Source organism: Perca flavescens, chromosome 3 (assembly GCF_004354835.1).
Source record: "Perca flavescens isolate YP-PL-M2 chromosome 3, PFLA_1.0, whole genome shotgun sequence".
Classification (NCBI taxonomy): domain Eukaryota; kingdom Metazoa; phylum Chordata; class Actinopteri; order Perciformes; family Percidae; genus Perca; species Perca flavescens.
The window spans coordinates 10310108-10335148 of record NC_041333.1 but is presented as its reverse complement, the minus strand read 5'-3'; the positions used below and the strand labels follow the sequence as shown (position 1 = coordinate 10335148).

Genomic DNA, 25041 nt, shown 5'->3' with positions numbered 1-25041 from the left:
CTTATGTCATATCACGATATGCCAATATCCAAAATCTAAGACGATATCTAGTCTCATATCACGATATCAATATAATGTCAATATACTGCCCAGCCCTAGCTAGGGCTGCACAATTAATCGCAATTTTATCAAAATCACAATATGGACTAGTGCAATATCCAAATCGCAGGGGGGCTCAATATTTGTTAAAGACAAAATATGTGTCAAACCATTCTAAAATTAAGTATTGTGGTTCTGCAGAGATGTCCCGGTCTACAAATCTAAAGAAATATTGTGAATCATATCGCAATTGCAATATCAGTCAAAATAATCGCAATTCGATATTTTCCTCATATCGTGCAGCCCTACGAGGGGCGTGACAAAGCAGCGGTACCTGGGAATAAGAACAGGCTGCGCAAACTGGCTGGGGGTAACACACCCACGTAGGCTCTTTGCTGACGCCCATAAACGTCCCACAGAGAAAAATAAGAAGAGAGAATCCAGAGGCAGAGTGCAGGGTCTCTGCAGATACAGACACCACCACACACTTCGAATGGGTCGGAAATGATCATTGAGAGGGATTACTTTTGGGTTAGTCTATATATAGTTTTTTTTTTTTTTTCCAGGAAAATACTGCATATTATACGTTTAAGCACCAACCCCAAATTAATCACACACACAGTGGAATAAGCCCATACCACCCTTAAACACTGTATCATGTTAAGCTCCTAATTTTTTTTTACTTTGTCTCATTTCTCTTGTTCTGTGTGTATTTTGTGTTTGGCATCAAGCTTCTATAAAACTACCTGTAAGGTTTCTTCACCCATTAGGACACAGCTTACCATCGGTCTGTTGGCTCTGGTTACAAAATTAACCTCAATACAAAACAAACATGTTTTAGGAAAACTGAACGTTTCTAGTGTCAGGAAAATAAAGACAAAAGCAAACTGGAAATGCATGTTCTCCCTTTTTAGACCTTTTTTTAACTTAACACCCTCTGAGAATTCTTTTCCTGGACTCCGGTGGTTTAACTTCTGGTCTTGCTGCAGTGATTTACAGGTGTACTCCAGGTCCCAGTGACATCACTGCTGGGTGTGGTTAGACGTGGAACAAAGCACATTTCTGACACCACCCAACCACACCCAGCGCCCGAGATGCCATTCAATCTACACTCACCTAAAGGATTATTAGGAACACCATACTAATACTGTGTTTGACCCTATCCCATCAATATGGGTCAACATTTCTAAAGAATGCTTCCAACACTTGGTTGAATCAATGCCACGAAGAATTAAGGCAGTTCTGAAGGCAAAAGGGATCCCCCACACCATTACACCACCACCACCACCAGCCTGCCCAGTGGTAACAAGGCATGATGGATCAATGTTCTAATCCACTTTACGCCAAATTCTGACTCGATCATCTGAATGTCTCAACAGAAATTTTTAGTGGAGATGTGTGGTACCCGGTGGGGTCTTCTGCTGGTGTTGCCCATCCGCCTCAAGGTTGTGCGTGTTGTGGCACATACCTTGGTTGTAACGAGAGGTTATAGGAGTCAATTGATCTTCTATCAGCTTGAATCACTCGGCCCATTCTCCTCTGACGTCTAGCATCAACAAGGCATTTTGGCCCCCAGGACTGCTGCATCCTGGGAGGTTTTTACTTTTTCAGACCATTCTTTGTAATCCCTAGAAATGGTTGTGCGTGAAAATCCCAGTAACTGAGCAGATTGGGAAATACTCAGACAAGCCCGTCTGGCACCAACAATCATGCCACGCTCAAAGTTGCTTAGATCACCTTTTGTTCCCATTCTGACATTCAGTTTGGAGTTTAGGAGATTGTCTAGACCTGGACGATACCCCTAAATGCATTGAAGCAGCTGCAATGTGATTGGTTGGTTAGATAATCGCATTAACGAGAAATCTTACAGGTGTTCCTAATAATCTTTAAGGTGAGTGTATGATGATTATCTTCTAGATATGTCAAAAACCAAATGATCCCACAGTTTCAGGTTGACTGTATCCCTGTGAACGCTGCGCAATCCTTTAAAAAAAGAAAATAAAAAAAACGCAAATAATTCATAACTGACACCCAGAGCCGTTGGTAGCATTCAGTGAGTCTCGGAAGAGTGGAACTGATGTTTGCTTTTCTGAATTTTACTAAAAAAACAAACAGGGGTTGCACGTGTGACAATGACAAACAAAAAAAGATCTGGGGGAAATTAAGATAATCCAGCAAATATAATCCATGTAAATAAAATAAAAAAAACACATGCCGATATTAACGGCAACAAATCACATCAGATATCAGCAACAATATGGTAACAATCAAATACAACAGTTGGTGCTGGGCAAAAACACAACGACCTGTTATGGAAGGCCAACAACAGGACTGTTTTAATACCAGTATGTATTTTTTTCCATATTTTTCAGTTCTGTATTTTATTCCAGAATTCCATAAACAAATACTATACTTTAAGAAATGTCTAACTTTACAAATACGTAAAACGGGCACTCAAACCTGTATGAGGACTGAGCAACACAACTTTTCCATCGCTCCATTTGCTCACACAGTAAGCCCTTAAAATGTAATCGTTGTCCATACTTTCCAAACGCTCACAGGAACCCTTTATTTAATATATTGTCCCTGGTTTTAGCAGCTTCATATATATACATACTGTTCAAAATCAAAACTTTTCATTTTTCTCTCTACTAACTTCATTTTCTCACAAAGTTCTTGCGGCTTGAAACTCAACCGCTCATTCAACAACGTCTTCACACTTTACAGACACATAAAACTGTGCTGGTCTTCTTCAACTCATCCCAGTTCCAGCTCTGTATGTACACAAGCCTGTGTCCCTGTGCGTATGACTGGCTTTGTTCATGAATGTGCATACAAGCTGTTGAGGTAAACATGCAGGGTGGGTGTGCGGGTCTGTGCTGGGTCCGCACACAGAGCTCACCGCTACACACCTCAGGGTTTTGTGATGTGAACTTCACTAGCGCCGCTGCCGTTGGTGGTTGTGGTGATGATGTACTGCGTGGTGGCTTGCTGATTGGCCGGTTGCTGCTCCAGGTGTTCAGCGTGGGCCTGGGTGGTGCTCTGGGGACCAGTCGGTTTGGTATCCAGCTCAGTCTGACCCTCGGAGATTACGTAGTGTGTCTGCGGGACGGGAACGAGAACGCCTTTAGTTCCACAAATAGGAGGTTTAGTTCATTGCCGCAAGCCACCGTGTTCAATTGAGAATGTCTGCTCATTTCCTATTAGAGATGCACCGATAGACCGGCCGGTGACCGGAAGTGGCCGGTTTTCACGTGCTCGGCCATGACCGGTGACCGGCAGGTCAATCTGACATTGCCAGTCAATGCAACAATTAACTGACAACATAAGTTAAACAAGTTACAGTTCTCAAGGACGCACGCACACACGGACGCGACAGCACGGTCTCTTTTTTCTTTCTCTCAACTGCTCTCTGCTACTTGGGCGGAGAGATTAGCGCAACACCTGAAAAGCACCGTTGTTCCTCTCTGCTCCTCACCACGGGGCTTCAGGTGCTGCGAGCAAATCACTCTGCCCAAGTAGCTGAAGTAGCAGTGCTTTGCCTTTCTGAGAATATAGTTCCCAGTTTGTATACAGTTAGAAGATGGCTGTGTCTCATGTGACCTTCTTATTTGTACACGCTGGGACTGTAAAAATCACAACATGTAAAGGAAAAGGAAAATGTTGGTGTTATTTTGTCACTTATTGGGAGCGGTAGGCTAGATGGAGCCGGTAACCTCCAGGATCTGTGCGTCAGACAGAGTTACGACACGCACGGAGATGAGAAGGGTATGTATGGACTTATCTAACTCTGGGGGACACGGTGAATAAGACAAAGTCCCAATAAGTTGGCGTGTTCCTTTAACATGGGTGTAAAAAAAAAATAAAAAATCAAACTGCAACACAGGGATTTCCTAAACCACAGCCAATTGTACTTCACACTTTCATCCAACGTGTATCAGACAGCATTCGCTCACCGTTTTCACCTGGTTGCTGTTGACTCCAGATACAGGGGTGCTGGCCTCGGCGATCACATACTGCGTGTGAGGTAGAGCCATCATCTGGATCTCAGACGCTGCCACAGTAAAAAAGGTTCACACGTTACCCTGAGAGCCAGTCATCCAGTACAGAACCAGCCATAAGACTGGGAACCGAGAAGCGGTTCCAACTTGGAATCGATTGGAAAAAAATTTGGTTTCGAATTCCGATCATCGGTTCCAAATTTAACATGGGCACATTTTGGTTTCCGTGGTGACCACCGAACTTCCAGGCGCTTGTTGCGTTGCTGGCATAAAATGTGGCTTTATTTTACTTTGAAAAAGCCCGGTTAAACTGTAAACCACCATTGAATCAAAAATAAAAGGTTCCTCTTATCTTTGAAATAAACATGTCTGGGCCCCCGGATAGCTCAGTTGGTAGAGCGGGGACCCATACGTGGAGGTTTACTCCTCGACGCAGCGGGCCCAGGTTCGACTCCAACCTGCGGCCCCTTTGCTGCATGTAGAGCTGGGCAATTTTTTCCCCTAAAAAAATCTGTGATTTTTTTTCCCGAAAAAAACTCTATTTACGATTCGATTTTTTTTCCCAGCCCTAGCTGCATGTCATTCCCCCTCTCTCTCCCCTTTCATGTCTTCAGCTGTCCTATCAAAATAAAGGCCGAAAATGCCCACAAAATAATCTTAAAGAAGAAGAAAACAAGAAATAAGCATAACCACACCGGGATCAAAAGGAAGATTCGGGATTGGAATAAGGATTGTTCAAATCAAAACGATGCCCAACCCCAACATTTAGAACATACAGAGTCTGACTGGTGGATACAGGAGCATGTGTGGGACTCACAGTAGCCGCGGTAGTTCCAGTTCCCAGGTATGTATGCGTGCTGCACCGCCCCCTGCTGCTGCTGCTGCTGCTGCTGCTGCTGGGTGCTGCTGCTCTGCAGGCTGTGGTTCTGAGCCAACGTCACGGGGGTCAGCTGGGTGGGGCTCAGCTCCTGACTGGGCTGCTGGGAGGAGGGGCTTAGAGGCTGACCGGTGACCACAAACAGAGTCAAGAGATACAAGTATTCCGTTACCATCAAGATTAACATTATGGGGCCCACAACATGTGGTATTACATGTCATTACATGTGGTATATTGTGTGATTATTCATCAATTCATTAAAAGGACAAATCCGGCGCAAAATGAACCTAGGGGTTAATAACACGTGTGCCGAGTCGACCGTTCTCTGGGATATGTTTTCATGCTAATCGAATGTGACCAGTTGTAGCGCCAACCGCTAATTAGCTTATAGCGCTAGTTTTTGGGGCACGGATAAAGTAAAAAGAAGTCGCTGTTTCTATACCACTAACAACGCTCAAAATAGCACCACACTTCCACGGTCGAACGACGAACGCTGTGTAACCAGTAACATGGCTCAAGCACGCCGTTCGTGTTTTCCCAAGATGGCGCCCGCCTGTATACATGAACACTACGGTCTTTATAAAACTCTCTTTTTAATGTCTGAAGTTGTAAATGTTTCGGTTTACATGTACAGTATGCTACCGTGGAAGTGTGGTGCCATTTTGAGCCTTGTTAGTGGTATAGAAATAGCTAATTCTTTTTACTTTACCAGTGCCCCGACGAGTAGCGTTATAAGCTAATTAGCAGTTTGCGCTAAAACTGGTCACATTCAATTAGCATGAAAACATATCCCAGAGAACGGTCAACTCGGTACACATGCGTTATTGACCCCTAGGTTCATTTTGCGCCGGATTTGTCCTTTAAGAGCATTGAGGGTTTACCTGAGTGGCACCCTGTCCAGTGCCTGAGGCCTCGTTGACCTGGATGTGTTGGACCTGGATGGAGTGCTGGCTGTAGCCATGAGGGTCATGCAGCTGGCTCACGTCTACTGTCGGGTGCTGAGAATGTGGGGAGGAAGCCTGTGAAACACAGAGGAAAATAATAACGATGTCTGACGGTTTCTTAGGGCTGGGCAATACGTTGACATTTTATTGATATGATGATATGAGACTAGATATCGTCTTAGATTTTAAAAAGGCCTGCATTACAGTAAAGTGGTCTCATTTTCTGAACTTACCAGACTGTTCTAGCTGTTCTGTTATTTGCCTTTACACCCTTAGTCATTATAGCCACATTTCTGATGATTATTTATCTCAAATGTCACAGTGTAAATATTTTGTAAAAATATTTTTGTAAAAGCCCCATTTCTCCATAACAAAATACTTTAACTATTTTACCTGCACACTAAAATTTAAAAAAAAAAAATAGCAGGAAATAAAAAGGTTTAAATGTTTAAAACCTACATGCCAAAGTTGTAATTTTCCAGAATTTTCATAGTGGCTGGCAGGTTATTTTAAATCCTACTTATACATATAAAACATCAAGAAATAAAAGGGAGAAAAAAAACTCATCACAAATTCCCTGAGCCAGCGGCATCCCCGAACTAAAAGATATTAAAGCTGCTGTATGTAAGGTTGTGAAGATCCAGGACTTTGCCTACAAATTTGAACATCGACAACTTCTCAGTCCCTCCCCCCTTTCTGCTGAAGCCCAAACCGTCTCCTAAGCCCCTCCCACACAAGGGAGTTTGACACAACTGCCGGCATGTCAGACAACATGTTCAATAACTAAACACTAACACAATGTTAACTTTACTCACCAACAGTAAAACGATGCTAACTAGCAGGCTACTGTTAGCCATTTCAGCATCATATCTGACCGACCACTGTGCAAACGTTACTATTATCCTCACCAACGTAGCTTTGTGGACTTTTGACTACTAATAACCAAGTGAAAGATAAATCATTCATGGTAATTATGTTACCTGTCGAGCAGATATGTGGCTACGTCTGCATTGTTCTTCAGATCTTTAAAATCCTGCAGCTCACGCCACCTCTGAAAATCCACTCCAATATTCACCCGAGTTTTGGGAAACCTTTCTGCAGCTCGTGCGCGGGGAAGCTATTATATGCGTGTGCGTGCCTGAGCAGTGATTGACAGGCAGATAGACACCCCCGTAGCCCTGATTGGAGAAAATCAACCGGGAGCGGTGGAATTTTGCCAATCGCACTACAGGCTGTAGGTGGTGCCAGAGGAGCTGGATTTTATATCACATAATTCATGTAGTTCTACTGGAACATAGGGTCAGTTTCAGCAAATATGACAGAAAGTTAGTTTTATAAGACTTACCTACTGCATCTTTACATTTACAACGATATCAATGTGAGCAACTGGAACTAGAGAACCGATGGCATTTTTGCTGAACAACTCGACTTAGAAGCATTAATCTATTATCAAAATAGTTGCAGATTCATTTTCTGGCAATCGACTCATTGTCTCATTTAGCTCTCTATATAAAACCTATTCATTTGAGCGTGTGGAGTTTATACCAGGCAGCTCGCAGCTGTCGAAGTGTAGAACTGTGACTGTCCAGCAGGAAGTTATTGAAATGTTCAGTCAAATTTCCAGGGATAAAAAGAAGCAAACAAATCTGGGTCCTAGATCAGATCCTGGATCTTACCGCGGCCACCTGCACCACCTGCAGCTGGATGTGTTGCGACTGGGACAGGCTGCCTCCAGCCTGAGACACGGGGATGTACTGGATCCTCTGGTAGTCTCCCTGCGCGGTGCGGTAGTCTGTGGTCAGTGTTTGAGAAAGCTCCGTCATGGCCTGGGTCAGCAAATCTGTGGTCTGTGGAAAAAATTCATCAGAAAGTTGTTACATCTGGTGTATATTAGTTGAGAGTCCAGTTTTCTATAAAATTTTGATTGACATGCTTTGTTCTTGGGAGGCCCTATGATTTATTATTGTGATATTAAACATATTCTGTGATATATTGCAATTTATTACCTTTTTTCCCCCCAACTTCAAATAATTTCCCCAAAAGGAAAACTTTGTCAACATGTGTATTATCCAGAAAGAAAAAAAATTTAAATAAACTCAACTGCACCATCTTGTGGACCAAAAAAGCAAATCATTTCATTATTCTAGTGCCAAAAAGTTATATACTCATGTGCCATTTATATAATAAAAGATCAATACTTGGCCTCAGTGTATCGATACAGTATTGCCACTACTATGTTGTATTGATTTTTTCCCCCCCCCACCACACTTTTGGTTTATGTAATACTAATTTTCAGAAATCCACGTAAGTGATTAACATCCACTTAACGGGATTGGAGCCCTTTCTTACCACGACAGCCTCGGCTGTAGTGCCGTCTGCACTGATGACTGCAGGAGCACTGCTGATCACAGCGGTCGTCAGAGGTGTTTGGATGGTGTTGGCCAGTTGGGCAAACTCTGGATGCTTCTTCCGGATGTGCTGAACCATCTTAGTCTGAGATACGAGCACATAAAAAGTGATCAGTTGGGGTCTGGGACTGTCCAGGAAGACACGGCATAGAATTGTGAACTACTGCAAACACAGGAGAGTCATTCTCTGTATGGATATTCAGAATAGATTTAGACAGAGCTTTATACCAACCTTGCTGCTGTACTGTTTGGCACAGTGTGGGCAACAGACGGGTGCAGTGGCGATGGTGCCGGTCAGCTGTGTGTGCGTGCTCAACATGGGGTCTGGCTCACCAGGAGCGGCCGGGCGTAACTTACGGATGCTGGGAGGCAATTCTGCCCCGGGGTGGTTCTTCAGTATGTGTGCTTTCCTCTTACTGGCACTCTTGTACACCTGCACGGAGATTAAATCAGATGGTTTTATTACAGGGTCATTTCCGTATGTTACAACCTAGATCGTTTTTTTTCCCCCCATGTGAACAAACATGTTTGAAATTGGTCCAGTAAAGAGCGAGAACGCTGTAACCGGCAGTCGCGAACCAGGCGGCAATGTAACCCTATAGGACAAATGCACATTGTCAGCTTCCGTCCACTAAAAGTGCCCGTTTAGCCGCTGACAGGCTCAGATTATTATTCTAAGTGTCTGACATTATGGAAAGGTTACTTACTGAGATAGACGAGTAAGATCCTTTTTGAGTCCGTTTTTATGCTCCACATATTTGGAACAAACTCCCAGAAACCTGTAGGTCCGCTGCAACTCTCAGTTCTTTTAAATCTAAGCTAAAGACCTCTCTTTTTGATGTTGCTTTTCTTTAAATAATCTATTTTATTAACTTTAATTTCTTATACTGCACTGTAACTTTTATTCTTATACTGCACTATAAATTTTATTCTTGTCTTTTAATGTTTTTAATTTGTTTATTATTGTTTTATTAATCGTTTTCTAACTGCTCTTTAATGTTTTATGTAAAGCACTTTGAATTGCCCTGTTGCTGAAATGTGCTATACAAATAAAGCTGCCTTGCCTTTGCTTAACCCTAGCCTAACTCACCAGACTCCATGTAAATAAACAGTACTCCTAGCGTGTATAGAGCCTGCATATCTTCACATGTAAATGGGTGAATTAAGGGTTTATTTCAGCCAAACCAGAGGGGTGATTGTTGAAGCAGTTACACCGCAGCTTGTTTCACCGCTGTCTTGCTTAATACTGGACCAATTTCAAGGATTGTTGTTTTTAACAATTTCAGTCACTTAAGACACAAAAACATAGGAAAATTGGGTCCAGGTTAAAAAAATAAAAAAAAATAAAAAACCCTGAAGTTAACCTCTAACATCATACTGAAAGCTCAGGTTCACAGTTTGAGGTGAAGCTCAAGTTTGCATGTTTGACTCGAAGCATAAACATCCATGCAGAACACAGGATTGCACTCTGAAATTATTACATACATAAATAATAAAATAACAGCATGCCAAGCCGTCTCCAAACCTCACTGTACACATGACAGGCCGGGGGAAAACAAACCTTGTCACAGTACTGGCAGAAGTAGTCCCTGTTGGGCTTGATAATTGGCAGCGTGAGCTCAGGCACGTCATCAATACGCATCTCTGGATGACGCTTGGACAAATGATTGACCTGGAACCAGAAAAGACAAAGCTACATGTATTGGAATTAAATAGGAACAAAAAAAAAAAAAAAAAAAAAAAAAAAGCTTTCTGCGAGCTGTTGCTCACCAGCATTCCTCTGCGCCTGAACCCCATCATGCACACTCGGCATTTGAACATGAAGCTCTCGAAGTCGGTGGTGGGCACCTTCAGCTTTAGCGATTTGGAGCGGTGGATTCGGTCCGCCTTCTTGGCCTCCCTGTCGGGATTGTGCATGCGCTGCATGTGCTCCCGCAGCTTATCCTTCCTCTTAAATGTCACAGGAAGAAAGAAAAACATCGCATAAGAACTCCCGTACCTATTAACTAACACTGCCAACTGGTATCTTTCAATCTTCCATCTTACCTTGAATTGTTTGCCACATGTTGAGCACAGGAAGTCCTTGCGGTCAGAGTGGCGCAACATGTGCAAACGCAGCTTGTCTGGCCGGCAGAAGGCCTTTTCACAGTCTGGGCACTGAAAGATCTTCTCTGAATGGAAGCAGCGTATATGCTTCTTTACCTACGGAAGAGACCATTTTGCAGTCTGAAAACCGAGTAATACAACCAAAGAAACTCTTCTCGACTGAAATTCGACCTACTCTCCAAACCGATCGATTGGTCAATGGAAAAAGAACATCCGCATATTGTTATCTCTATATTAAATAAATTGTCTAAAGATCATTGAGTGTACTCTACCTGGTAGAATTATGTGTTTTTAATGCTTTGCTAAGGGAGCGCCGCATATTCCAGGGTTTCTGCAGGTTTCAACAAATCAAATTTCAGACTTTTGAAGACCATTATGAATGAAATTTAAGACCTATATCACAACATTGAAGTATGTAGAAATGCAAAGCCACAAAAGTACTTGCAAAGTACATACAGTTATTCAAATTGACTGAAAGTGGCACAGAGAAATAATAATCTCTACATACACAGCCAATTATATTTGGACTATGGAAAGAAAGAACTTCAACACCCCCGGAATAATAAAACAAACAAACAGAGGCAGCGTTACATGGACGTAGGAAAATTAAGACCTGTATAAATTAATTTAAGACCTACAGTAAAACATTTAAGACTTTTAAACACCTAAAATTTAGACTTTTTTAGACCCCTGGTATTCACACGATGCTACACATATCGTGTGAATGCTGAGCGTCATTAAAGAATGCTTAACTTCTTTACTTCTTCTCTTCTTTACTTCTTTTCTTTTGTTATAACTCTTGTTCTCCTTCTTTGCTTTTGTGAGCCAACTATCGGTCATAACTATGACATGACACTGTCATGAACTGTCATAAACGTTATAAACAAGTCATCAACATTTATGACTTCTGTCATTAAGTGTCATTCGGTTTTTGTCACGACAAGTCGACATTGTTTGGGTTGTCTTGATTATGACAAGTTGACATTAATCAAAGTGACATTACCAGAAGTTGTCTTGGTCATGACAAGTTGACATTAAACAGGATGACATTATGTCAATGTCGAATGTCATGTAGTTCGAATGAACTGGACAAAGTAATGTAATGGACAATTCCGCTTCCAACCTGTAGGGGGGACCGAAGCGGGAAAAGTTCTTTAGTGTTGCTTTAAAAAAGAAGGAGTTCCATTTTAATTTGACTAGAGGTCACCAGGTAATACTAATCCCGTGTGAATAGGGATTATGAGACATTCATCACTAACCTGGATGAAGTCGGTAAATGTCTTCTTGCAGGAAGGACAGGTGAAGCAGCCCTCCACAGCATGCACCCCTACGTGGTCTTTGAGCAGGTCCAGCCGTTCAAAGGTTTCTGGGCACAAGAGACAAGAGTAGGAGCGGTTCTCCGTGTGCACCAGTAGGTGGTCCTCCAGGGCCGAGTCACTCATGAAGCTCTTGCTGCAAATGTGGCAGGAAAAGGCGTAGGCGTCGCGGCCGTGCACCCGCAGGTGCTGCTCCAGCTTGTCTTTGTCCCGGAAGGCCTTGCCACAGTGGGTGCACTTGAAAGGACGGAAGCTCTTCCGGATGAAAAGGTGCTGCAGCGCTGCATTCTGCCATGGAAAAGAGAGAGAGAGAGAGATGAACTGCTGTCAGAAACCCCCAACAGTGTCGACTGACATGGATCAGCTGAGACATGGGGAGGGGCTGATGGATGCAATGGAGTGTGCAGGAGGGGGGGCATGTCCTGAAATGTCACATGAACATCAACACCATGGAAAATGACAAAAAGGAATCTTAGAGCCAAATGTATTCTTCTGCCATCCTCCAGGTCCTACCTGCACATCCATCTGTGAGGAGAGCACGAGGAAGAGAGACACACACTGTTGTAAAGCAAATCATGGCCACTAGGACACCAAACAACAAAATCATCTCAAACACAGTAGGCATTTCAGTAGAGGTGTGACGATATTAAAAATTGAAATGCGACGATATTTCTCGCACACAAGCGCAGAGCAGCAGCCAGCGTGACGCACTCCGGCTTTGACCTCGAAATTAGCATAGGAGAAGTTGCAGTTGGAAAGAAGCTGCCGGTAAAACCCAGCGTTAGAACGGTAGATGGTACCGCCTCCTCTCCCTCGCCTGAGACACAGCTCAGTGTGGCGCTCGCTTTTGTTTTTTTTTCTTGTAGTTTTTTCGCTTTTTTATCAGAATGAGTCCGGAGACGGACGGCAAAGGCTAACTTTCCTTTTAAAGCTATAGCGCATAGTTTCTGTCCCCATTAGGAATTCTAAGTAATGGCAACAACACTGTTGATTTAAAAAAAAAAAAAAAAAAAAAAAAACATGATGGACTCTTGTGTTTCTCCATACTGAGAAACACAGAGAGTTGTGTGGAGCTGATAGCCTTAATTAGCTTTGTAGCAACTCATTTGGCAATGGCTTGAATGTAACGGACGTCCATTATTATATAAAAAAAAATTAAAATCACGCACTGAAGATTTAATGATGATATCAAACAAAGAGAAATGTTCTCTGCTCGTCTTGAAATGGTCATGAATCGATACTCGAGTAGCTATTTCCTTGTTTGCTGCTCCAAATCATTAAAATACGGAGGAGGAGAAAAGAACATCTGTTGAGTGTTTGATGGTTATTTATTTCTGCGTAATCACTGTGAGAAAATTGTCTTTTCAACTGCAGGAGACATGGTTAGTGGCCACAGGTCTCGACTACTGAACATGACCATGCCTCAGGCTGAGCAGTGGGATCATGCTTGAAGGAAACAATTGGTCGGCCTCTGTTTGCACTTTGATTATTCACAGAGTTCTACTTTGATTATGGTTTGCACTTCAAAAAATGAGACATAAAAAAAAACATAGTCATTAATTTTTTGTTATCTTTACTGTTTTTATTTTTAATTGGAGGAAACTAAAAGTAGTTAGAAGTTCATGCTCCAGTTACTAGGTCCGAAGAGGCTATACATAAGTTATACGGAGTGCCGTCAATCCAGGAGTGGGCTTGTCACACACACACACACACACACGTCTGTATTACTATCTTTGTGGGGACTTGTCATTGACATAATGCATTCCCTAGCCCCTTACCCTAACCTTAACCATCACAACTAAATGCCTAACCTTAACCCTTACCCTCACCATAACCTAATTCTAACCCTAAAACCAAGTCTTAACCCTCAAACAGCCCTTTAAACTCGTGGGGACCAGCATTTTGGTCCCCACGAGGCTGTGCAGACCCCACAAGTATACTGTAGTCCCCGGTTTTTGGACCCCACACACACACACACACACACACACACACACACACACACACACACACACACACACACACACACACACACACACACACACACACACACACACACACACACACACACACACACACACACACACACACACACACACACACACACACACACACACACACACACACACACACACACACACACACACACACACACACACACACACACACACCTGATTGGATATCTACAAGGGAAAATGGGGAAAGTAACTGAGTTTTCTGGAGGGCTCCTAAGATGCTTTCTGCTGGGGAGATAGAGACATGTATGATAGGCTTATGGTGTTATGTTTTATTTTGTTTGGTCTTAAATATTGTAGTTACGGTGTCATTTGTTTCTAGTTTTTTGTCTGGGTGGGTGGTGATGACGAAGAGTGGAGGGGGGCAGGTGGGTATGTTCATCTTGCGAGTTGTACGTTTTGAACGCTGTTTAAAAAATAATTTAAAAATGTTTTTATATCCCAAAGAAATAGCGTTAAAATCTCGTCTTGTCTGGTTCTCGTGTGTGGTCTCGTGAGCAGAGTGTCTCGTCACACCCCTACGTGTCAGCGACCGCAGCAGTCTTACCCGGATCCTCTTGGCGCGCCGCATGTCCTGAGATGTGAGGTGGCTGTCTGATTGGCTGCTGTGTGCAGGGTCCTCCTTTAGTGGGACTGACAGGGCCGTGTTGGAGGACTGGGTGACCGACTCTGGCTCCGGTTCTCCTGCAGGAGGTAGAAGCTGGCCCTCGGCCCCGGCCCCACCCTCCGACTCCATCTCCACCACCTTCAGCCCATTCTGAGCTGCCTCCGCTCGCTCCTCCAGCGCCTTCTCGGTCAGTTCCATCATCTCCTGATTCAAAAAATGTAAATAAAAAAAAAAAAAAAAAAAAAGGTCAATCACAGTTTTTCAAAGCCAGTTACCTAATCGCTAAATCCAGTGATACCTAACCAGGGGTAAGTGTACCCCAGGGGATACTTCTGCAGTGGCCGGGGGCTACGTAGAAAGATCTTAGCTCAACTAAAATAATGAAAAAAAGTCAACTGTAACGCCTGAACGCCACATGTTGCAGTTATGTAAGAATGTAAAAAAAAAAAAAAGTTAGCAAGCGAGCACAGACATTAAGCTAAATGTGATGAATAAATTGTTGAAATAACCAGCTATAAGTAATAACTAAACAGTTTGAATGATTAGCTAAACTAATGGCGAAACGGTTAAAAAAATAAAAAATAAAGCTAACAGCTGAAATAGTGAGCTAAAAGTAATGGCTTAAAGTAAAGTTAACGGATATATGGTTGAAACATTTAGCTTCACTCTAAGTAGTAGTGGCCTAGAAGGCTTGTGATAGTATGATTGCTGACCAAACCAACCTAAATATTGACAATTCAACTGTATGAAATAATTGACAATATCCACTTTTATATAATGAATAGTGTTATACATTTGGAACATACATTTTGAATTGATGAAGGGGTACGCAAGTTCATCTGACAGGGTGTGTGTGTGTGTGTGTGTGTGTGTGTGTGTGTGTGTGTGTGTGTGTGTGTGTGTGGTAGAGTGAGTGAGAGGCGATTAGCTTCGGAGCGAGTATTTACTCTCGAGTCCTAGTGGGAGGTACTAACCGGGGATTTCCACCAGATGCGTAACGGCTGCGGACCGGCTCCGCTGCGTGTCTGCTCCATGCTCCGCCGTGCGACAGTACCCACCAGGTCCGGATTTTTTTGCGGCACGGCTGCGGCCATGACTGACAGCTGTAGTCGCGAATTCAGGTACAGTAGAACCACAAAACCAACAACAGTTTGTTTCCATCCAGAGGAGTAGAGGGGAAACGACTCTGTGCTGTGTTTTCAAGGTGTAGTGCAGGGAAATATGATCCGCCGTGAGCACAGTGTATTTTGTTTAGAAAATTAACCGGATATTTTTTTTTTTTTTTTTTTTTTGTGCCCAACTTCCTGTCCCACACTATCTGCCGTGTGCTGAATTGCTGCGGAGCTCTCCGGCGTCCGGCAAAAATAGAAGCTCTGCGTATCTGCTCCGGAGGGCTGTGGACCGCCGGAGCTGGGACGCAGTCGGAACGCAGCCGTTATGCAACCGGTGGAAATACACACGTTGACTTTAATGGAAACCTAGTGACTCCGCCGCCGCTTCGTAGCCACTCCGCAGCAGTTACGCATCTGGTGGAAATCCCCGGTAAGTGTCTCCCCTTTTCATTCTGACCACGATGAGACCTCTGGAGCAGAAAAGGTTAACCCTCTGCTTGACTCCTTGTTTATGGAGAAGGAGAACCAGGAAATGCAACGCCTCCAAGCCACATGCGAGCGACGTGCGTGGCCGCAAAGTGTAGTTACATTTTCCGAGAGGTGCCTGCAGGCTACGGCGTAGGGTCGGTGTCTCCACGTACCTACGTACGTAGCCACGGCGTCGATTTAACGCAGAAGCATAAATGAATGTGTCCCTTACCGTCTTGTCCCCGCCGGCGTCTACAGGTGCATCCAAGCGTATAAACTTAGGGGGCCGCCCCGGTCTTCTTCCTGTCCCAAATCTCCTCCTGCCTCTGCCTCGGCCCCGGCCTCTGGATCTGAAAGACACAGTGGACGGGTCATTTGGACTTTAATGTGATAAGAAAAAGGAAAGAGAAAATGTTAAAATAAGGTATGCTTTTTACCTGGTAACAGAGTGGACTTTGTCATCGTGCATGTTGAGATGTTGCTGCAGTTGTTCAGAGCTCACAAAGCGGCGGTTACACTCATAACAAGGCCAGTTCTTCTCCTGCTCCCGGAGCACTGAGGGAATCCCAATCAGAAAAGGTGTTAAGAAGGAACAATAGAAAGTGAGGATGAGGACCTACTACTGTTGGGATGTGTAATGGGACACATCACAGCAGGGCTGAGATATTAAGCTAAGTACGGGACTAACCTTTTTTCTCTTCTTCTGTAACATCGTGGATCTTCTGATTGACAAACTCTGCATATGATGCCGCATACCACACCTGCAGAGGGAAATATAATATATAAAAATAAAAATAAAAATACACCAAGTACTACAGCCTACTCAGATGTCCTTCATTAACTGGGACTGATTCACTTTCCCTTTTCAGCTCTGGCTTGTCTCCACCACCTCCTGAGAAAACGATCTGGGGCCGTATGACGGAAAGATCTGTTTTTGGTAACCATTACAAAAAAGCCAATTACAGATGAACACGTCAATGTTCCCATCCTTAATTAAGATAGAAAAAGTGTATTACACAAGCATCCTAACTTCCAGAATCTAAAATAAACTCTACTAACTTTATGACAACCGTCGAGCTGTCCTAACTCTTTTTTTTTTTTTTTGTTCGTGGCTCTCACAACCGACTGCAATAAGGTCAATAAATCTCTTGGGAATCTCTTATACACAATAAATGTATCTTAACATTGTATTACAGCTTAATGTATCCTTATTTAACATATTGCAATATGGCGTGGGCAAGTACGTTTCATACGCATCTGTCCAAAATATTGTTGCTAGAGAAAAAGTGCATTAGATTAGCAACCTTCTCCAAAGCTGTTACACCAAGTGCACCACAGTTTTTTAAGTTGCAGTCATAGACTATTTTTCGACATTAACATTCTTCAAGCCTCGTTTAAAACGAAATATACAAATTGTACCTTATGGTTTTAGATATTATATTACCACAACACAGACATACGTTGTGTCTGCGGACAGCTGCGGACTTGCGATGGTTGCGCGGACGTGCACGCACTTCCATTCAGGGAAAATGGCTGTATGTGTCCGCGACAACGCATGCATACAACATCACGGCTCCGCGACCGATACAAGTCCACAGCTGTCCGCAGACCAAAAATGCAGAAAGTGTGTCCGAGCCTGGGACCACCAAGCTGCTAACGGAGGTTCCCGGACTCGGTTAGCTGCTTGTTGGACACCAGTTAATGATCGGTTAACGAGGGTCGGCGATCGGTCAGAAATAAAAATCGAAATAAGCATCGCTAGTTTCAATGTATGTTTCAGTACGTTTCAATGACAAAAACAACCGGTGCAAAGTTGTTTAAGCTGGGCAAGATGAGAAAGTGTAGCACTAGTTGCTAGGTAACAGACATAGAAGTTGATAACCGATGTTGGATTGAGTATTTAGACATACTGTATTTGAGTATTCCTAACCTGAGATCAACTAAGATTCTAAAGTTTGTTAGGATTTGCTTCTGTAATACCAGATTGGATATGATCCTATTTTAGACTGTCTGCTGTTCAGGTACAATACAGGAGTTCAAACTTTGTTTCTCAGTACTACATATGAAGCAGGAGAAATGACCGACACAGACCTTGAGCTCTTGTTTGGGTTGGATGTTCTTGATGGACGTGTAAAATATCTCCGAGCCGTACTGGTAGGCCACCAGGTTCTGCTCCAGGTGGTTCTGAGCCGGTCGCACAAACATCATCCAGTTACAGCCGTCCTCGTCAGAAAGGTCCAGCCACGTGTCATCGGACTTCTCTCCATCTTTCTCTGCATCCAGCATGCACAGCTAAGACAAGCAGCAGACATCTGGTCAGAGATCAGACTGGGAGAGTGCAACCTTAGACTGCACACGCTTGTCCACGCAAAAACGTTTTCCTTAGTTCTCACTTACACAACACTTTACTATGCAACTAAAACTATAAACCCCTTTTTTTTTTCCTTCTTCTTTTTTTCTTGTTAGGACACTAGAATTACAAATGTTGCCCTCTTTGCATCTGGCTGTTTGTAAAGCAATGATGAGAAGCAGTGGCAACAAAAAAGTGTCCTGTCCTGTTAGTAGTGTCCCGGGACAGTCATGGGAGTCACAGGACAGTGTACAGGACAGTGTCTGACTGTCCCGGGACAGTCATGGGAGTCCCGGGACAGTTATGGGAGTCACAGGACAGTGTACAGGACAGTGTCTGACTGTCCCGGGACAGTCATGGGAGTCCCGGGACAGTTATGGGAGTCACAGGACAGTGTCTGGGAGTCACAGGACAGTGTACAGGACAGTGTCTGACTGTCCCGGGACAGTCATGGGAGTCCCGGGACAGTTATGGGAGTCACAGGACAGTGTATGACTGTCCCGGGACACTCCTCAGGACACTACTGTACAGGTTTTTGCTGCCACTGCTGCAAATACTCGGTTACTGCCACTGCTGCAAATACTCGGTTACAAGTAAAAGTCCTGCATTAAAAATGTTATTGAAGTAAAAGTTTGAAAGTATCACCAGGAAAATGTACTTAAAGTATTCAAAGTAAAAGTACTTGATGAGGAAAAATCCTCCCATCTTAGAAAGTGGAAAGGATCCAGACATTTGTGTGTTTAATGGTCTAATCATTTCAGCTGGACTTGTAGGCCCTTATATTGTTGGCTAGTTTGATTTATAATAAAACATCAGATTTTATAAACTACAATGGGTTTTGTGTGCAGAAATCTTAATGTGTAAAGTAACCCGTAACTAAAGCTGTAACAGATGAATGTAGTGGAGTAAAAAGTACAATATTTCTCTCTGAAATGTAGCGGAGTAGAAGTAGAAAGTGGCATGAAAGATCAACATTTTTACTTAAGTACAGTACTTGGGCATATCTACTTAGTTACATTCCACCACTGCATTTTACTCAGTGCGGCGTTAAAACAAAACCCAATAGCAATCAAATGGCCGATTTACTTTGAGATGAATGTAGTGGTCCTGCAGTTCACTCTGAGGAACCAGGGGTCCCTCCACTGGACCAAACTGCGTGCGCTTTGGGATGCGTCTCTTGGAGAACACCCCGCCCAGAAAGCGATCGATGTAGAGGACCAGAGGCAGACTGGCCCGGGCCTTGGACATGACGGGCCGGTTGGGGATGGGGTGCAGAGGGCCGTGCTTCAGACACACAGACGGGTTGGCAATATTACACTCCTCACACCCTAAGAGAGATCAATGAGACACAAATCACCACCGAAGATACTGTGGATAAGATGAATGAGGTCTAATTGTTCATTTGTTGTGATGTTCAACTCAAAATGTGTCCACAGCCACAGGACTGGACATCTGTGGTTTTTATGAGCTGCAATCATTTCCCCTGTGCTGCATGGATTTTGAATTTGGCAGATTTATGACTTGAATTGAAAGCAAATTAGAACACAAATTGCTTATCAAGAAAAACATGTATGACTGTGTACAAATGTGTCTGTGATTCACTCAACATCCTCTGATCTAAACTATTCTATTAGTCAAAATTATTCATAATATCTGCTTTTATTCAAACTCAAAAATTAGGTAGAATGTCATTTTATTAGGTTTATTGACCATGAATTCTTTTTAAAAAGCGTTGAAAAGAGGGACAAAAATGTTTAAAAAAGCGGCAAAAGCATAATTTTGACCTGGAATGACAAGTTCACGTGCGATCTCAGACAAGGGAGTTTGGTTGATGGGTTAACAAGGGTCAGCGATCAGTCTAAATTAGCATCCCTACTCACAGAGGCTGTGAGGGTTGAAGGACTCAGGCTGACGAGGTTCCCAGTCATCCATCTCAGAGTCGTCATCCTCATCTTCGTCAGAATCGTCTGTGGAGTCTGTGGCCCCGAGGGGACTGCTGGGGGGGTCCGCCATGTCAGCCATGGAGGAGGGGAGCGAATTGGACACGGACAGCTGCTCCTGTGTGTGTGTGTGTTTGATCGTTGCACGAGGTTTAAGAGTGCTCGGTTTATCTTGAAGTGATAAAACGCTCAAAAGTTCTCATCTTCAGGCTTGTTCACATGTAACAATGCAATACAAATGTATACGAAGGGAAAATAAATGTGTGCAGCTCTTTGTTTTTCAGAGCGACTAATAATAAAAATCAAAATCTCAGAATGCTCACCCGTGATGTTTCGGAAGATTATTTTTGTGTATCATAGATCACATGCCATGAGCAATATACCAGTTTCACGGCAGGATATTAAAATCGTTATCGGTTATCATGCGGTTTACATTTGCTTATCTACCATACTGAAAGATTTACGGGAGACTTTTTACACATACTTCAATTAAAAACTTTTTTTTTTTTTTTTTTTAAAAAGGCATTAAATTATAATACAACCAAAAAACTATTTCTGTTTTCGTTCCTTTAAGGGTCATTGTAACAGATACTAATGATAATAATTGTGTAATACGGACTGCCGTGAAACTGTGATATATTCGGAGATGGTTATCGTACTGTGAAAATCTCACGCCGTTGCAACCCTACATGCCGTTATACTGTATCTGCACTACAAATATCTCATTGTAAGTTACATATGAATTGCACAGAGTCCACTTACCTGAGGGAATAACGAAACAATGTATTTGCTCTGACTGTGTGTTAAAATGAGGACAGACAAATGCTATTCACTTGTTTGGTACGGTAAACAACGTGTCCTCACCTGGGAAACTGTCTCCAGGATAGCCTGGGGAGCCTCTGCTACATTGCTGAGAACATGCAGATTGGCAGCATTCATGTTCTGTCCACTGGGCAGCAACACCGTGACCTACGAATGAGATTACATTGCTTTAAGGTAACAAAAAAAAATAAAAATAAAAATAAAAAACAGGTGGTACACAGCTACTGTAGGTAATGACATGACAGTAGCCTACATGGTAAGCTTACCTGTTGCGTTGTACCATCCTGCTGAATGTAAGCCACTTGTGGCTGATCAGCAAATACAGTCTGAAAGAAACGGTTCAACACAGAGCTGTGAGCAAATCTTGCAGAGCCAAGTACATACTAATTCATGTGCACTTGGAACATTTGAAGAAAGAAAGTGAAAAGATATTAAACTCTTGAAAGGGTTTTAAACTCTTCAAAAAGGATTTTTATCAAATATTACAAACAGGGCCAAGAGATGACCTTACCATAAAAGCCAGGGTCAACAAAACACTATGGTTCTTCCTCCTCCCATCAATGTATGTTGTTCTTGTGCCATGTAAGTTCCTAAAATATCAGCTGAAAGTGTCACTGCTCTAAATAAGATCCCTTCTTACCTGAGTGCCATCTGCAGGATGGATGTAAACCAGCGTGTGCTCTGCAGACTCGACAGAGGTATAGGAGTTCCCGTCTGCTGTGTAAACCACCTGCTGCTGTCCTCGTTCCGCCTGATCGCCACTGTACACTATCTGGGCCACTGTGCCGCCTTCAAAATGCACCTGCAGCAAACGTTCACAAGACAAACACGCTTTGAGCCACCTGCAGCATCATCATCATCATCATCACACTCGCCTCGCCCCTGCCCCCCCATGTATGTGTGAATGAAATGATTATGCGTTTCTGTCCTTCCCGAGTCCTTTTAAAGTGCTCATATTATCATCATTTTCATGTTCATGATTGTATTTAGAGGTTGTACCAGAATAGGTTTATGTGGTTTAATTTTCAGAAAACATCATATGTTATATGTGTGTTGTACTGCATATTGCGCAGTAGCTAGGTAAGGACTACTAGCCAGTCAGAAGCAGAGTATGAGGGGCTATGAGCTAGGCGAGCATTATAACGTGTGTTACAAAGTGACGCACGTTCATCACGGAAGTAAAGGCTGGACAGTGTTTTCTGTTGGAGATGGTAAGTGCCTTTGGGGTGGACTTTGGGCTTTTTCACTTTGTAAACCTATAACGTGCACAAAAAAGATATAGAACACAATAAAGGAAAGGGGAAAAGCCCAAAAACATAATATGAGCACTTTAAAGAGTACGGAACCACTACTTGGAAAATCCCACTATATTATGTTAGCTATAACTATAAAAGTAGATAGTGAAAGTTTGAGGTTTAGCAGCAACTAGAGTCAGTTTACAGAAACGAGTATCTGGCGAAAGACAAATTTTGAGATGTTTAAAATGTCCTCCGATGTATGTAAATGTACTGCATCATTCTCTGTTGCTTAAGACTCTAATATAGCACTTTGTGGATTGTTCAGACCTGTGTGCCGTTGCCTGAATCATTGTTAGATGTCTGACTCCACACAGCGGATGGTTCCTGTTTGGTCTCCATGGCAGCACAGTGCCAGGTCTGTTGCCAACCACCACGTCACCTATCACTTTGCTCTTGAGGCAGCCAGGGATGCCTGTAACACAAACACAAGATAAGAGGATTGTGGGTAAAAATAAGAGCATAACAGCTGATACAAAGTAAAAGTAAAAAGGGTGGCTGAGTTTTAATATGCATTAAAGACAGGTCATGTATCATCTCAGAAATCCTGGCGCAGCATTATGATATTTAAAAGAAAATGTGGGGTTACTGTAGAAATGTGCATATGGTTTTGAATTAAATCACATGAATGGATGATGGAGCCTCTACTGTTGTATGGCTGTATCAAAGTCATACTATGCACTCGACGCTGAACAGCTGTTTGACTGCAACACTGAGGCACTGCAGCAGCCATCTCTGAGCAAAGGTGCACGGACTGAATTCAACCCCCACGTGCAATCTGCAACACAGATTTTTGGGTCTCCAGACACAGCTGTAATCGGCTCACAAGACATGCTAGCCAAAATAAAAGCAGCGTGTCACTTCGTGTTCAGAGCTGTCACACAGGACCAGACTCTCAGCCGGGGGTACGCGGGGAAACGCGGTTAACGTTTGCTCACGAGGCCGCCCGGGAAACGGCGTCTAAATACAACCGCATGTCGGCACAAAAGCCACCGTGAAAAATCGCGACTCTGTAAACTCATTCAGAAATCTAGTTGGTATAATCAATCATAAATTCAATTCCCCCCTATTTTAACCCCGCAGGTTCTAAGTCCCAACTGGACCATACCACAAAAAACAGCGCTATAGAAACCCGGGCATTTACTGCACCGCAACATTAGCATCACGGCCATATAGTCACAATGTAAGGCCGACCTTGGAGCTAAACATAACTTGTCAGGCAGCAGGAAGCGGACCGCATTCTAAGATTTTTAACACAAGTGGTTTTAAAGCGATAAAAGGCCGAATTATTTGGATAGACCCACCCGTCCCCCCATTCTAGTTGAGCCCAGCCCTTCGGGTCTAGTTAACAAGGAAGAACGGGCTCCATTTTGGGTGGGACTAACAACAACAACAACCACATTCGAAGAGACCCAAAGAAAAAACATATATTTTCTACCGGTACAAATGCGCCAAAACACCCCGCACATTTAATGTAAATTAACAGAAAGACTACCGAGCAGTCGAGCTTCATAAGTAGTCGTGGAGCAAATCCTAGTTTTCTTACATTTAGTGGAAAGCGTACAAGTTGTTCTTACCTCAGAATGGTAGCTGCAGAGACGGCTGCATTGCATATATTAACATAATCTGCCTAGCAACACGCAGGAGCGTGGCTTCTGATTGGTGTTTATTTACTCTGGAGAAAAAGCAATTTAGGATAATTTCAAACATTATCTTCAAAAAAAAGCCTATATAGTCGTCTGGATTTAATAATAATATATTGAAAAGGTTAGCGATGTTACCGCTAACGTGTTTATTAATCGTGGTTATCATAAACTTAATGATCAATTTTAGTAGAGCCAATCAGAAAAATGAAACACCCAAGTCGCCCAATTGAAATGTAAGCTGTTCAATAATTCTGTTTGATCTACCGTTATATATTATTCTACTCAAGGTAGCATTGCTGTTTTAGGCTCGCGTTACTTATGCTTTAAACATGTTTCTTTCTGTATCTTAAAGTCATTTTTTCTGTAAAAACAAAAAGGTGGAGATGACAGAAGACGACGGTTAAAAGAAATCTAAATCACCTGTGTTTACTGCCCTCTGGTGGTCACTAAGAGGAAGTGCACCATTAAATTCATCAAGTTAGCGTCAATGCAGACAGGATACTTTCGTCAAATACTTTTAAAATACAGTTGCCAAACTGACGCAATCAGACAAAACTAGCACACACGGCCTTGGAGTAATCGTGTATCTTAATATTGATTATTGATCTTTATTCAGACATCGCAATAAGGACAACTAATTATGTTGGGACCATGATAGCACACTTCCATTTCCGGTTGGTATTTTCAAAACACCAACCGGATTTTCAAAACACAGTGAAATAACAAAAATTTAAAAAAGAATTAAATGAGACCAAACTCAAGAAATTAGAGAAATTGTCGTTTTATTTTATTCTCTAATGGTCACAGTTGGAGATTACAATTTACTGTGAGTAACTACAATTAGCTACACTTTACTGGCGTCAAGTTAAACACAATAGTATAATTTTACTTCCGGTAAAAAAAAAATTAGAAGAAAATTAATTTAGGAATTCAGAAAAATCCTCTAAGACTGCAGTGGTCTTAACTACATGACTAAAGAAGTTTCTATAATACACCAATACAATGAATGTTGTGGACACCATTACTATACTGCACTCATTACATTATGTTCATCAATTGAGTGTAAAGTGGTGTTTAATACCTTCAAATGAATAGAGT

The 25041-nt window shown here is 42.7% G+C and overlaps 1 protein-coding gene across 9 annotated transcripts; it reads right to left on the bottom strand.

Annotated features, from left to right (window-relative positions):
• Positions 1–2323: 2323 nt before the first annotated feature.
• prdm10 (PR domain containing 10) lies at positions 2324–24387 on the bottom strand. 9 transcript variants are annotated; one of them, XM_028573879.1, is made up of 23 exons: positions 24364–24387; positions 22568–22712; positions 21643–21804; positions 21269–21328; positions 21045–21149; positions 20121–20298; positions 19327–19568; positions 17982–18182; positions 16579–16651; positions 16328–16445; positions 16123–16240; positions 14251–14514; positions 11635–11979; positions 10316–10471; positions 10040–10219; positions 9831–9941; positions 8502–8702; positions 8211–8354; positions 7538–7708; positions 5799–5936; positions 4858–5041; positions 3996–4093; positions 2324–3141 (listed from the first exon to the last, which is right to left on the bottom strand). In XM_028573879.1, the coding sequence occupies exons 2-23, from the start codon at positions 22637–22639 to the stop codon at positions 2953–2955; spliced, it is 3510 nt and encodes a 1169-aa protein (XP_028429680.1). In that variant the 5' UTR covers positions 22640–22712; positions 24364–24387; the 3' UTR covers positions 2324–2952. The 9 variants fall into 9 exon arrangements, with proteins under 9 accessions (XP_028429680.1, XP_028429672.1, XP_028429681.1 ...); XM_028573871.1 differs by lacking the exon at positions 24364–24387 and adding an exon at positions 23875–23928; XM_028573880.1 differs by lacking the exon at positions 24364–24387 and adding an exon at positions 23875–23928 and having other exon boundaries at positions 4005–4093.
• Between the last annotated feature and the right edge of the window lie 654 nt (positions 24388–25041).